Source organism: Prionailurus viverrinus, chromosome X, assembly GCF_022837055.1.
Source record: "Prionailurus viverrinus isolate Anna chromosome X, UM_Priviv_1.0, whole genome shotgun sequence".
Taxonomy (NCBI): Eukaryota; Metazoa; Chordata; class Mammalia; order Carnivora; family Felidae; genus Prionailurus; species Prionailurus viverrinus.
The window spans coordinates 16,937,456-16,950,333 of NC_062579.1; the positions used below are offsets into that span (position 1 = coordinate 16,937,456).

The 12,878-nt window shown below is 39.3% G+C and overlaps 1 protein-coding gene across 2 annotated transcripts in view; it reads right to left on the reverse strand.

Annotated features, from left to right (window-relative positions):
* Positions 1-4,506: 4,506 nt before the first annotated feature.
* The window catches only part of KLHL15 (kelch like family member 15), a 36,321-nt gene continuing 27,949 nt past the window's right edge, over positions 4,507-12,878 (reverse strand). The window contains exons 3-4 of one of the 2 annotated variants that reach the window (XM_047843847.1): positions 8,525-9,616; positions 4,507-8,213 (exon numbers count right to left, since the gene is read on the reverse strand). In XM_047843847.1, coding sequence (XP_047699803.1) covers positions 8,202-8,213; positions 8,525-9,616 — 1,104 coding nt within the window. In that variant the 3' untranslated portion in view covers positions 4,507-8,201. Of the gene's footprint in view, positions 9,617-12,878 lie in introns of both variants that reach the window. The other variant, XM_047843846.1, reaches the window with a different exon arrangement.

The following is a 12,878-nucleotide window of genomic DNA, read 5'->3' on the forward strand; positions in this document are numbered from 1 at the left end:
TGGAATAATATGCTCAAGTGTGGCAAGGCATAGTTGATGAGGAATTCTTCCAAATCCATAATAAAATCTCAAAATGCCAGTGAAAAAAATGACATTGAAAAAGGTCATAGGACATACATAGCAAATAGATGTGAAAAATTACTCAACAATCACAATAATCAAAGAAGCTGAAATTAAACTACAGTGTTCACCTATTACATTGCTTATTCCTCTTTATTAAAGTACAAGGTGTCAAGGTGTAATAAAGAAACTCATATTCACTGCTGATGTGGGTATAATATTGTACAACTTTCCTGGAGCTTATTCTAGTAATATTTGCCAGGGACTTTATTTTTTTATTTATTTATTTTTTAATTATTTTTTTCAACGTTTATTTATTTTTGGGACAGAGAGAGACAGAGCATGAACGGGGGAGGGGCAGAGAGAGAGGGAGACACAGAATCGGAAACAGGCTCCAGGCTCTGAGCCATCAGCCCAGAGCCTGATGCGGGGCTCGAACTCCCGGACCGCGAGATCGTGACCTGGCTGAAGTCGGACGCTCAACCGACTGCGCCACCCAGGCGCCCCTTGCCAGGGACTTTAAATGGTTCATTTTAAAACTTCATCTTTAGGAAATTATATTAAGGAAATAATCCTAAATTTGGACAGTGTGTGCGTGTGTGTGTGTGTGTGTGTGTAAAGAAGTTTAAAAATGTAGTTACGTCTCACAACAGAGGCATGTTTAGTTCAATTATGGTATAACTATATTATGGAACACTAAACAATCACTAAAAATATTAATTTCAAAGAAATTTCAATGACTGGTAAAATTATTTCTAATACAATTTTACGTGAAATACGGGATACAAAACTGTAATTATACTGATTTCCATTAACACTCTGATCCCTTGGGGATAGTTTTCTATCGGCTCCTTATCTTCCTGGGTCACACTTTCCTGTTTCTTTGCATGTCCCATAATTTTTTGTTGGAAACTTGACATTTTAGATAATGTATCGTAGCAACTCTGGATTGTGTGTGGTGTTTTTGCTATTTTTTGGTTTGTAGTGTGTTTTGTGATTTGCCTCGACGAATTCTGTGGTCTTTTCCCCACCCTTTCCCCTCCCCTACGGTGTATGGCCATTGATTGATGTGTGCTCAGTTTGGGTTTTTAAATTTTTTATTTTTAAGCCTGGATTCCCAGGCACCGCCCAAGTTTGCATAGTTTAGTGGTCAGCCAGCGGTTAAGCAGAAGCTACACACTTCAACACCTTGAGCCAGTAAGGCTCCCATCTTTTGCTAATGAATTTGTGTGTGGCCTGGGGAATGCACTCAAACTCTGAGTAGTTTCCAACCCTATTCCAGCTTTTGTTTGGGGTTTGCAAGGTTTCACATCCATTCGGGGACCAGTAGCTCGCTAGGGCCCTCTTCAGTCTCCCGTTAGGTGCACACAGCCTTGTCCGTGAACACAGCCTTCTCTGGACCACCAGGGATAAAGTAGGCTGTCTCATTCCCAAGGTCTGTTAAATTTCTGGCTGGTCTCTCTGCCAATCTTCAAAACCAATCCCTACTGAGACCCCAGGCTAGCTGCAGAGTTGGCAACAATGACATGGGATTGTCCATACCAAATAAAGGCAGGCCCCTCTGAGGGCCTGGTAGAACCTCTGTGCCACATGGCTGGGGGAAGGGGAGCTGAGATGGGAACAGCCCCTGGCTGAAACATCCCAGACTCCCACTGTTCTTAGAGGTTCAGCACATCTTGAATAAATGCTTCTCTGATTTGTTGTATGCCTTTGGTCAATTTCCAGAGTCTACATTTTTTGGACAAGTTTGCTTAACTTTACCATTGCTTTTAAGGGAGAGGATCGGCTGAGCTCCTTAACTGGCTACTCTGGAAGTCCTGCTCTGTAAACCACACAAGTTGTACAAATTATACAAATTCATCCTTCTCCTTGAGGGAGAAAGTGGGACCCTCCTTGGGACATGAAATCCCCAGGGTAATGTCACCTTGGCAAAGTGTCTTCAGCATGGAAACTAACGGGATCTGCAGGAGAAAGTCCAACTGTGCAGACCAGAGCACCTGGATTAGTGGTCCTCCGTACTTGTTTTCTTCCACTTATTCCTTAGCATTCAAGGATCATCTACATTCCAAGAAAAAAAAAAAGCTCTATGGTCAACATTTGATTTACATTAAGCTAAACAAAATCAAAAGGAGTCAACATCAGGACTTCTCCAGAGCCTTTTAATATGCTGTTTGTTGAGATTCTCTAGGAAAGAAAATAGGTAGTGTTTTCTCAACACTGTGACCAATGAACTTTTTCCCCCCACACTTCAAGGGATTGCCAATCTTCAAAATACCCTTCGGTGTGTTTTACTTGAAATTTTCTGCCTGGATAAGAAATACGGAGATGTTAGGGGAAGAAGTATGTTCACAACTATGACAGCTGGATGCATCAACCTTCTAGACATGGGAATGGTGGTAGTGGAAATGAATGGAGGGAAATCCCTCAGTGAGGTCAATTTCTGTGGACAATCAAGCTAATACAGCTGCCCGTCCTCACCGGGAGCATTTCATGGTAACCTTCCAAGTTTCTGGGTTCTGTGTTTCTTTAAGGAGGACTTCCCATGTGCCTGGCTTAAGTAAGGCTCTTGGTAAATAAAGACACAGTATTTGCCCTCAAGGAGTACAGTTAAGGGCACGTCGGAGAAGAGTTATAACCGAGCGTCAGAGGTGGCAGCATGCAGGCATCCGCAAGGTGCTGTGGTAAGACCAACGGCACAGTTAACCCGGCCCAAGGTGTCAAAGAAGACTTGACAAAGGCCATGATGTCCAGGCTGGTTCTTGAAGGCCAAGGAAGGCTTAGCCGGGCAAGGAAGAGGGGAGGAGCATGTGCAAAGGCCAAGAGGCTGGAGAAAACATGGTATATTCAGGGAGCTCCAAGTAGTTTGCCTAGCTAGAGTATGGGGTATAAAAGACGGAACAGGTACAAAGGTAGCAAAAGATGAAGGGCTCTGTGTGGCAGGCTAGCTAGGGAGTTTGGCTCTTACTCTCAGAGTGAAGGGAGATTATGAAAGGCTGTTGAACCTGAGGATGATTTACCTTCTGAAAGATCCCTCTGGCAGCAGTGTAGAAAACGGACTGCGGAGGTAGATCAGAAAGCAAGCTCCAGGAGGCCAGCGAGAATAATGAGGATCTGAACAAGGGCAGTACAGACGGAGAGGGGCAGCTGAGAGGTGAAATTGTGAGGGCTAGATGAACCAAGATGCTGGGGGTGGGGGGGGGCAGGGGAGAGAGGCAGTGGTAGACCACTCCCAGGTTTCCAACTTCAACAATGGTCCAGCCACATAACAGAGGGAACTCAGGATGAGGGGCAGGTATTTGGGAAGGAGAGAATATATTCAGGCTTGCACTTGTTCGGTTTGAAATTCCGATAAAACACGTGTGAGACGTTAAGGAGACGGTTGGAACTCTGGGTTGAGACGTACACAGATTTGACAGGCGTCAGAACTCAGAATAAAAGCTGTGGGAGCCACAGGTGTGGTGCAATCGGGCAGGGAATGTGTAGACTGAGAAGCAGACAAAACCGTGGGGAACTCTATCTTCCTCTTCTGAACGCCTATAGCATCTGCCTGTAACTTACGGAATGTGTTACGTGCTGCAACATCTAGCTCAGTGCCTACTTGTGCACAAAAAGTACCACGCTTGATATGAGGGTACAAAGAGGAATACAAGAAGGTCCTTTCATCCAAGGGAACTATGATGTAGTCGTGGAGAAAGAATTATACCCACCTATTATACAAAATGAAATCAAGAGCTACAAATATGCTGAGTGTTGAAGAGGCAATTAATTCAATGGAAGAGAGAACACAGGTTTCAGGAAGGGAGGAGAGCATTGGAGTTGGGGTGGAAAGTGGATTTTGCAAGCAGGGAAGGGGAAAGGAGGCAGGTAATCAGAAGCTGGAAACTAACAAAGATCACAACAGAATGAAGTGGGCGAAGCAACAGAAAGAGGCTGGGAAGGTGGCTTGAGGCCAGGGCCCAGGGAATCCTTTCTCAGGCGTCCATTTTAAAGAAGGCACAGAGGAGGAGCCTATGGATATCCAAGCGCTTGTGACGCAGCAGCTTCATTTCTGCCTCGCCACTAAGTTCAGAAATAAATGCTAAAGGAAACCTAAAAATCACCACACTAAGGCTTATGGCTTGTAAATGCTCTTTCTCAATTCCGTATTTCCATTCTGCAAAACTCTGTGTTAGTGGAACTTTAATTACTTGGCTTCGTTATAAAATTTCCATTGCATGTAAGTGTAAATAATTTCACTCTAATGCACTCATTTGAATCTGTGACTGAAAGCAGTGGGAGAAATCACGTTTTTATGGTACTTCCTTGGCATGCTGAAGGGAAACAAAATGTATGCTGTTAATCAGGTCGTGAGTGACTTGGAAAGTGATGGGTTGCATAAAGATAGCAAATAATAAGAAATAAATAGATTTTAAAGATTAAAAATATTTTATTTAAACTTTTCTTCATAAACACTTTTAACATTTTTTTTCAATTTAAAAACAGAATGGATAGCATAAACATGTTTGAATAGATTATATTCACGGCTTGGGAAAAATTACCTGACAAAAATGTAAAGGCTTTCAAAACAGGTATAAAAGGCAAACCTTAAATTATTCTAAGATTTTTAAATCGGCCTTAGGATTATTTGACTACTGGCCCAAAATGTACCTAAAGGTCAAAATATTTTTCTATAGACAAAGTATGCCCAAGAGGTACAGGGCATATACAAGTTAGGTAGAAAATAACCTCTCCGACTATCTCACTGGAACATTCCTTCAGAAAGCAAACACCTAACCCTTACTGATATACTGATTAATAAGGTTTTTAATGTAGCTGTTCCCAAAGATGTAAAAAAAGAAAATCCCAGGTTATGAAGGGGGAACAAACCACGCTGAGGGCATTCTCTCAGCGTCGCCCGTGTACCAGTGAAGTCACACGGGTGTATGTACTGCAAGGGTAGGACTGCATGAGCTTACCTATTCTGGTCTGTGTCTATTGAATATTTGACTTTATAAACTCTCGATAAACTAATTTCTCAGGACTTTCATTTTGAAGATAAATCTCTTTTAGAAGATATTTATTCCCAAACCAACTCTAATCTGATTGAATAAACGTATGATCCCTAAAAATGTTGAGTACAAAAAAAAAAATCAAAAACGTATAGTAGGCAAACAAGAAAAATGGCACTGGCAGTTTTACTGCCATATAGCCCTCAGTTACAGCTAATTTACACTATTATCTATGTTGTGTTTTACTTCAGTCTAAAACTTTAAATTATGTATTCTCAAAAGAGCTAGTCTTTTCTGAGAGATAGCTTATAAACTGAAATATCAATTTATATTATAAACTGAAATGTTATGACCTACAACCACATATACATATATAAAAATAGTCCCACTGAACGTTTGACATGTTTAGGTTATGCAGCTCAAATAATTTGTTATAAAATATTTTAAAGCTTAGTTTCATGTAATTAAGACAAAACTCTCCATTTTTACCACTTCTCCCCACACAAATGTGTGTGTCCTTTACTATGACTCGAGCAGGCTTCCCAGAATGAGGTGTCCAAAGGTGCTGCTTTAGAAAAGATAAGTGAAGGGCTCAGTCAATATTTCACAAATTAGAGTAACACGCACACACAGAGCAGAGCAATGAGGACACAGAGAATGTTGTCTCAAGAAAAGCTAGTAATTCTATTAATTACGCTTTGCTTTTATAAAAACCAGTAGTACTTCTTCCAATACAAAACCTTCAATGTGAGAATCTTGAATTTTGTGAAATGGCTGTAGTGCAAGGATTTTCTTTAAGCAGATTAAAGTCAAAACTGAAATTCACGGTCAAAGATAGGGAACAGAACAAACATTTCTAATTAAGATGCAATTACTGAAGATCAGCTATTTTTGTCAAGTCTGGCGTTTAAAATGTAAAGTGAAAATTAACACACAAAGATCACAACAGTTACACTGTAGTTTCCAATTTCTTACTGAATTTTTAAAAACCACTACCTTGAGCACATACAATGTATCTAAACAAAAAATGGTTCCAAATGAAGCACACAAAAAATAAACGTGAAAAAAATTCTATGGAAAAATTTTCCATAGTTTAGTATAACAAAAATAAATCTCTTTCAGCAATGAAACCGTAATTTTAAAAGGGAATGTAGGTTAATCGTGGATTTAAAATAACCTATATTAGCACTACATATAAACGGATGAATTTTCTCATACATTCAGAACCCAAGCAATACCAACTATTCTTAAAGCTCAAAACTGACTACAGCTAACATCAGGTCAGACATGACTCACATGTGAAGCTGAACCCACAGTTAGTTCAAGTTAAGATTTCACAAATTTTCCAAAACATGAACTGTGATCTTGGTCTTGTGTCTTTAGAATGATAGACCAAGAATAGTCAACAGTTTGCCCAGATCTTACACTAACTAGGACTATGAAGTTATACCTAAGCAATTAACAAGAACCACCACTGGTGTGTAAAAGTGTAAAAGCCTGATAGGGGTACCCTGTCTCGGTCTTTTCCAGCAAAAGACAACAATGAGGAAAATAATGAAGACATTATCATTATTTTCTTTAAAGCAAGAAAGCACACAAAGCACTAAACCAACTAATATATTAGAAAAAGAATTAAATGGCTACTCTAATTCCTAGTTTTCAAAAATAAAATGATTAAAAAATGATTTTTAAAAGGTAGAAAAAGACTTTTACCCATATTACCATGGGAAACAAAATCATGACTTCACTCTTCCATTTTGTGTTCAGTGGTGGCAGCAGCAAAAAAAAAAAAAAAAAAAACAAAAAAAACAAAAAAACAAAAACGAAAACAAAAAATAAAAAACAAAAAACAAAACCAAAAAAGTGAAACTAGAAAATTTATACAACAGCCATAGAAGAAGGCATTGCAATATTGCACCAATATCCTAAGCTCTGGCAAGTTTTGCCAGTGTAGATCTAGTCTGTATCAGATATAGACTCTACTCAAGAGAAAATGGCATCAATTTGAATGATCCACTCCCTGGTTATTCTTGCTTAATTTTGTCAACTACATGTTTTTCCTTCGAGTTGAAAGACTTGAAAGGTGCACAGCTAATCCTACAACACTTTTATAAATGCTTTTAAACAGTTAACTTTGATGCATTCTGAATTTTGAGGTTACTATCCTTCATGCTAGTAGCTTTCAGTAAATAAAACAAAGGCTGAGGGCTTACATCCCCAGTGCCACTAAATATTTTGTACTAAATAAACAAGTAGATATAACCAGTAAGACTGTAATTCTATTTCTTACCTCTAAGTCAAAAATGAACTCAAATTTTCCACGAGATGCTACTTTCCATTCAACAACAGATGCAGCAGCCTTCTTGAATGTAAAGAACGGGAGTTGCACTTACTTTTAGGGGGCCTTTATTTAGGAGTCTGGTATTACCTAAATTCTCTTTAAAAGTGCTTGCACGCTGCAGGGCCAGGACTGCATATACCACTCCGATTCTCACTAAAAACAGGGTAACGTTAAACAGACTGCAAAGAAAAACATTTTCAAAAAGAAGACATACGTTGATAAGGAACACTAAACGTTTACTTTTGAAAATAAAATACAAAATGTTAGTTTTCAGAAATCCATACATGTTTCAGGAATACAAGGAGCTCAAATATTACTGAATCAGTATGGACTGAAGATAGGCTACTTTGATACCAAATGAGGACTCCAGTTATTTTAACTTTCTAAAAATGTTAGTACATGAAAAGACGTTACATCTAAAATTCAACAAGTATGGCAAACCGTGTGTGCAAGTGCACTAGCTTAAAAATATAGAATCCTAACCACGCATAAAAGGAGATGTGCCTTGTACGTTCCTAAGATGTACGCAAGTATGGGTATGCTTTCGCTAACACAATGCAGAGAAGAGAAGGCAGCTTAGAAATAGTGTTTTGAATATAAAAAAGTTAACTTTGTAGAAAATTTATATTTTTGCATTTTCAGCAAAAAGCCATGCAAAAAGGTCAAGAGTTTTAACGTAAATAATAAAACCAAAAGGTCGAACAGACTGAAATACACTGAAATAAATGTTCCAAAAGATTTCAGATTGAGATAGGAACCGAAATTACATCCAGTGACACTTATCAGGTCTTCTCTTAGAAGAGGCATGACTCCTACGCTGACATCTGAAAGAAATGTTTAAAGCATAAAATCAACTTCCCAGATAAGTGGATCACTCTATTAAACTGCTTCTGGAAGTAGTTTCAAGAGCTAGCGCTTCGAATTAACTTATTGCATGAGTTTGAGGCCACTAAAAAGAAAAAAAAAAGGATGCTAGCACAGAATGAATAATTTTTTACGATATTAGACCAATGGCTTTGATAGTAAAACTGGTGAGGTTTTTCTTTATGTTTTTTAATTAACTACTCTGTCACAAACAAATTTTTTGTTTGGCTTATTTAAAGGGAGAAAGATGTCATTAGTTGCAACGTCTGACCTCGTCCAGTATATATTCCGGAAAATGCAGGTTGCATACTTGTAAACCATCTAGCTTGCAGGGCATCCGCGGGTACTCGTCTTCCTTCCACTTGTTTTCTTCTGGATCAAAAGTGAGAATGGAATCGCTGTAATGACCATTGTAGCAAAGGCCTCCGAGAACCATTATCTGTTTGTCCAGCACAGTCACACCATGACCACTTCTGCCAATTGGCATGGATGCCAAAATGGTCCACTGATCAGTCTCTGGGTTGTACACTTCTGTGGAAGGGCATCCCTGAGACTCAAAAGAGGCTCTCAAGATCACACAGACGCCACCGAAGACATAAAGCTTGCCGTTGTAAGAAATCATCTTGTGAAAGCATCTTGCGTAATTCATTTTGCTCTTATTCTCCCAACAGTTGGTAACCACTTGAGTTCTCCTGGTCCGCTGTTCTATGGTCCCTTCTTTACTGGGGTCAAACACACACACCTGTTTGGAGGTGGAAGACGAGGTGATTCCACCGGTGATGAACAACTTGTTATTGAGCACTGTCCCTTCATGTCCGTATTTGTTAACTGGATAAGGATCCACAAATTCCCATTTATCATTGGTGATGTCATACCTCTCAGTTGAATAGAAAGTCTCATCTCTGGTTCTGCCTGCCACAGCGTAAATAAACTTTCCAATGACACCAACTGCAAACTCTGAACGTGGCACAGACATGTCTGCCATCCGGAGCCAAGAGTTTTGCCTGGGGTCATACCTGAACACTTTGGAAGAAGCATGGAATTCGCCATCCGGGCCCAGTTCTTCCCCGCCCAACAAGAACACAAAGTTATTGACGATAGCAAGGCAATCCGGGCGCAGAGGAACTTGTGGGCCCTCCAGTTCCCACCAGACTCTTGGTTTCTTTAAGAGAAGAATTTTACTGTTAACCATGCTATGTCCAATCATGCCTCGGAATACTGTAGTTTGGGGTTTGGCAGAACGGATGCGGCTTGACTTCATGTCCAACAAAGGCTGCTGGTGAACGTTCTGAAAGTAATTCAGTGCTTGGTCAACTTCATAGCGCAGCTGTCGGGAGTATCTATAAAATTCGGATGTCTTAACCTAAGAATACAAGTAAAAGAATTTAACCAAAAGAAAGAACATCAATGGCAAACAAGATATCAAAGCCAACTAAGATGATTAGTGTATGATTTGAGGCTTACTTTGCTAAAACTGTTTCTCCTGTTAAGATCACATACTATTTTTTAAGCAAAGTTTTATCATATTTGTTTTCATAATAATCTATGCACATCCCCAAGCCTTTTAATGTAAATATTTATTTTCCAGGCACAAGGCTACATTCCTCTAACAAAATGTACTAATCATTCATCTACTGTATGTCAGGCCCTGGGATACAAGTGGTGGCTATGAGGACAAACAGAGGTTTCACAGTAGAGGAAATCATGGCCATGGTTTTCTTAACCACAAGGAACACTGTAAGAACAGCCATGACTGAAAAACTTGGGCAATCAAGTTAGTGAGTTAGTAAAAATTTAAATATATACAAAATTCTCAAGTTTTTGATATAAAGAATTGGTTTGATATCATCAACTCCTACAATCATAACCCAGTTGACAAGGAAAGGTCAAGTTTTTTTCCTTTTTTAAAAAAAAAACATTTATTTATTTCTGAGAAAGAGAGGGCAAGGGGCAGAGAGACAGACAGACAGAGGATCCAAAGAGGGCTCTGCACTGACAGCAGAGAGCCCAATGCAGGGCTTGAGCTCACAAACATGAGATCATGACCTGAGCCAAAGTGAGATGCTCAACCAACTGAGTCACCTGGTGCCCCAACTGTTTTTTTCTTTTTATTGGAGCTGGAACTACCTCATTGTGATGATTATCAAGATCTTATGAAGCACTTTTAAGTACTGTGCTAAGTTCTATAGGGACATAAAAATGTTAAGATGGGGTCTCTTTCCTCAAAGAACTTAGAATCTGTGTCTGGGGAAATGAAAATAGATAACAGTTGCCAATAAGTAAATAAACGAGGCAGTTGACAGTTGGGAATGAGGGTGTAATATGGGAGTTCTGCGGAACTTAGGACATGGAACATACACCAAACTGGCCCAAAACACTCACGGGTTACCTCATGGAAGAGGTAGGAAGCTGGAATCCGTGAAGAAAAAGCTTGTATCCTAGTGACAAGAATGAGACAAGAGTCTTCAACTTCAAGGGGAAAATCAGCTATTGTAGACAGAAGATGGGCAGAAGAGCATGACTGATGTGAAGTAGAGACAGGGAGCAAAGGCGATGAATCGAACTGATCTGAGGATTTAGACTTGAGGCGCTCGTGAGAGCAGGATCACTAAGGGACTCTGGAGAGGCATTCCACTTCACTGGTGATCAATCTACACTGGTGGGAGGATGCTGAGGCGGAGATGTCTAGGAGTGTACAGGGAACCCAGCGTGGCTGTGTGGGAGGGAGCCAGAACTACACATAAATGTTTAGGAGCTTTCTTTCCTTCTCCTTTTTCCTTCCTCCTCCCTAGTTTTCTCATTCACGCCCCACCTTGGTCCAAAAAGTTTAAAACAGAAAGCACCGCAAATGTGTTTTTAAGTATTTTGTTAACTGCATTTCAATAGGATTGGCTTCCTTTGTGATCCCAAGCAGTTAATTTTATGGATTTAAAATCATTATTCTGAGAAGGGGTCCTTCGGTGGATTTAACCAGGCCAGCAGAGAATTCCTGGTCTTACTACATAAAAGAGAACAAACGGACGTCATTACTTCACTGGGGGCCTTATGTGCAACATCTCAAGCTAAATTATTCCTCCTGCGAGAGACTAATAATCATCCCTGTTTTCCTGATGAAAAAACTGAGGCTTAGAATCTTAAGTGACTTGCCCAAATTGTTTACATGACTAAAACCAGGAGAGCTGGGATCTGAACCTTGAACCAGGACAGTCTTGCTCCGAAGATCAATTTCCAGTAGGTTACAGCACAGCTTCCTTTAGTCTTTAGAAAACTCTTTAAATGACAAACTCAATTCTTAGAACACTTAACATATTTAATGAATTAGCCTAATGACCCTTCTCAAAGAAAAGATAATATAATGGTTCTTAAAGAATCAATCATATGGATCACAAATGACTGGGCATCCAACCCAATTCTTCCTAGCAAAATATTAAGTGTGGAAGAAATCACAGCAAATAATGAATAATTGTAAACAAGTAATTTCAATAAAGAGAGTAATATGATAAAAGTATGAGATGAACTCGCATTCTCTACTACTTTCACTTCACATATAGAAGAATAAAAAAAATGAAACGAGCCTCAATCTCTTATGAGAAACAATGGAAACCTGTAAAGCCATTTTCACGGAGTATTTATCAATGTGCAATGATGTTCACAATATATTCAGTTTTTAAAAAGCAATAGTAAACTGGTATCCCAATTAAAGAAGATTTTGTGTACGTTTGCTGTGTTAATAGTGATTGTCTCTAAAACTTCACAAACATCTTTGCATTCTTTGTTTTTAATGTATCATATTTATAAACAAGAAGAATCTTGCCATTAAAAAAAATGGGTCTCCTAAAACCATCAAAAATATATTTGCTTAGTAAAAATACGTATCTTTTCATTTTCCATTCATTTCTACTATGAATTGCCTAATAGTGTACCTCGCCCATTTTTCTCATCTTTTTCATATGTGCAAGACTAAAAGGCAATACCCTGGAAATCAACAAGAAACATAAACCTCAAATTAAGTATTTAAGTGCCTACTGTGCACAGCCAGTGGCCTGAGAGCTACACAGGTTTTGAAGTAACAGAATCCGGTCTAGCACTGTAATTAAGCACCACGTCAAGCAGCCTGGTATGACAACTAAGAATCCAATTTAGAAAATATCCGACTCACATTCAACAAGCTGTGGGATCTTGGGCAAGTAACTCAACATCCTTATAGCCGTTTCCTCATCTGTATCATTGAGATAACAATAGCATCTATGCCTCATAACCCTAAGGTAGGAGATAAGCATGATAATCCAAGTGAAAAAGACTTACTACGGTGCCTGTCATGTGGCAGTGTACAACAAATAATAGCAGTTATTAGCTATTATTACTCACCAGTGGACATCTGTGGAAGTGTCCGTCAGCTTAAGTCAATGCATCTGATGGTGTGTTTTTGGTCTGTGTAAAAATTCAGTCTTTTAGAAACGAGAGGAGTAATGAGTCAAACTTATCTGGTCCTAATCCTCCCCAGTAAAACCTGACTGGTAAGATGCAAAGAGAAGGAAGCTTTCCCAAGAGCAGCCATGTCACTTGGAGATGGAAAAAGGAAGGGGAACACTGCACATATTGGACAGGCAGATTTCAAGTGTTTT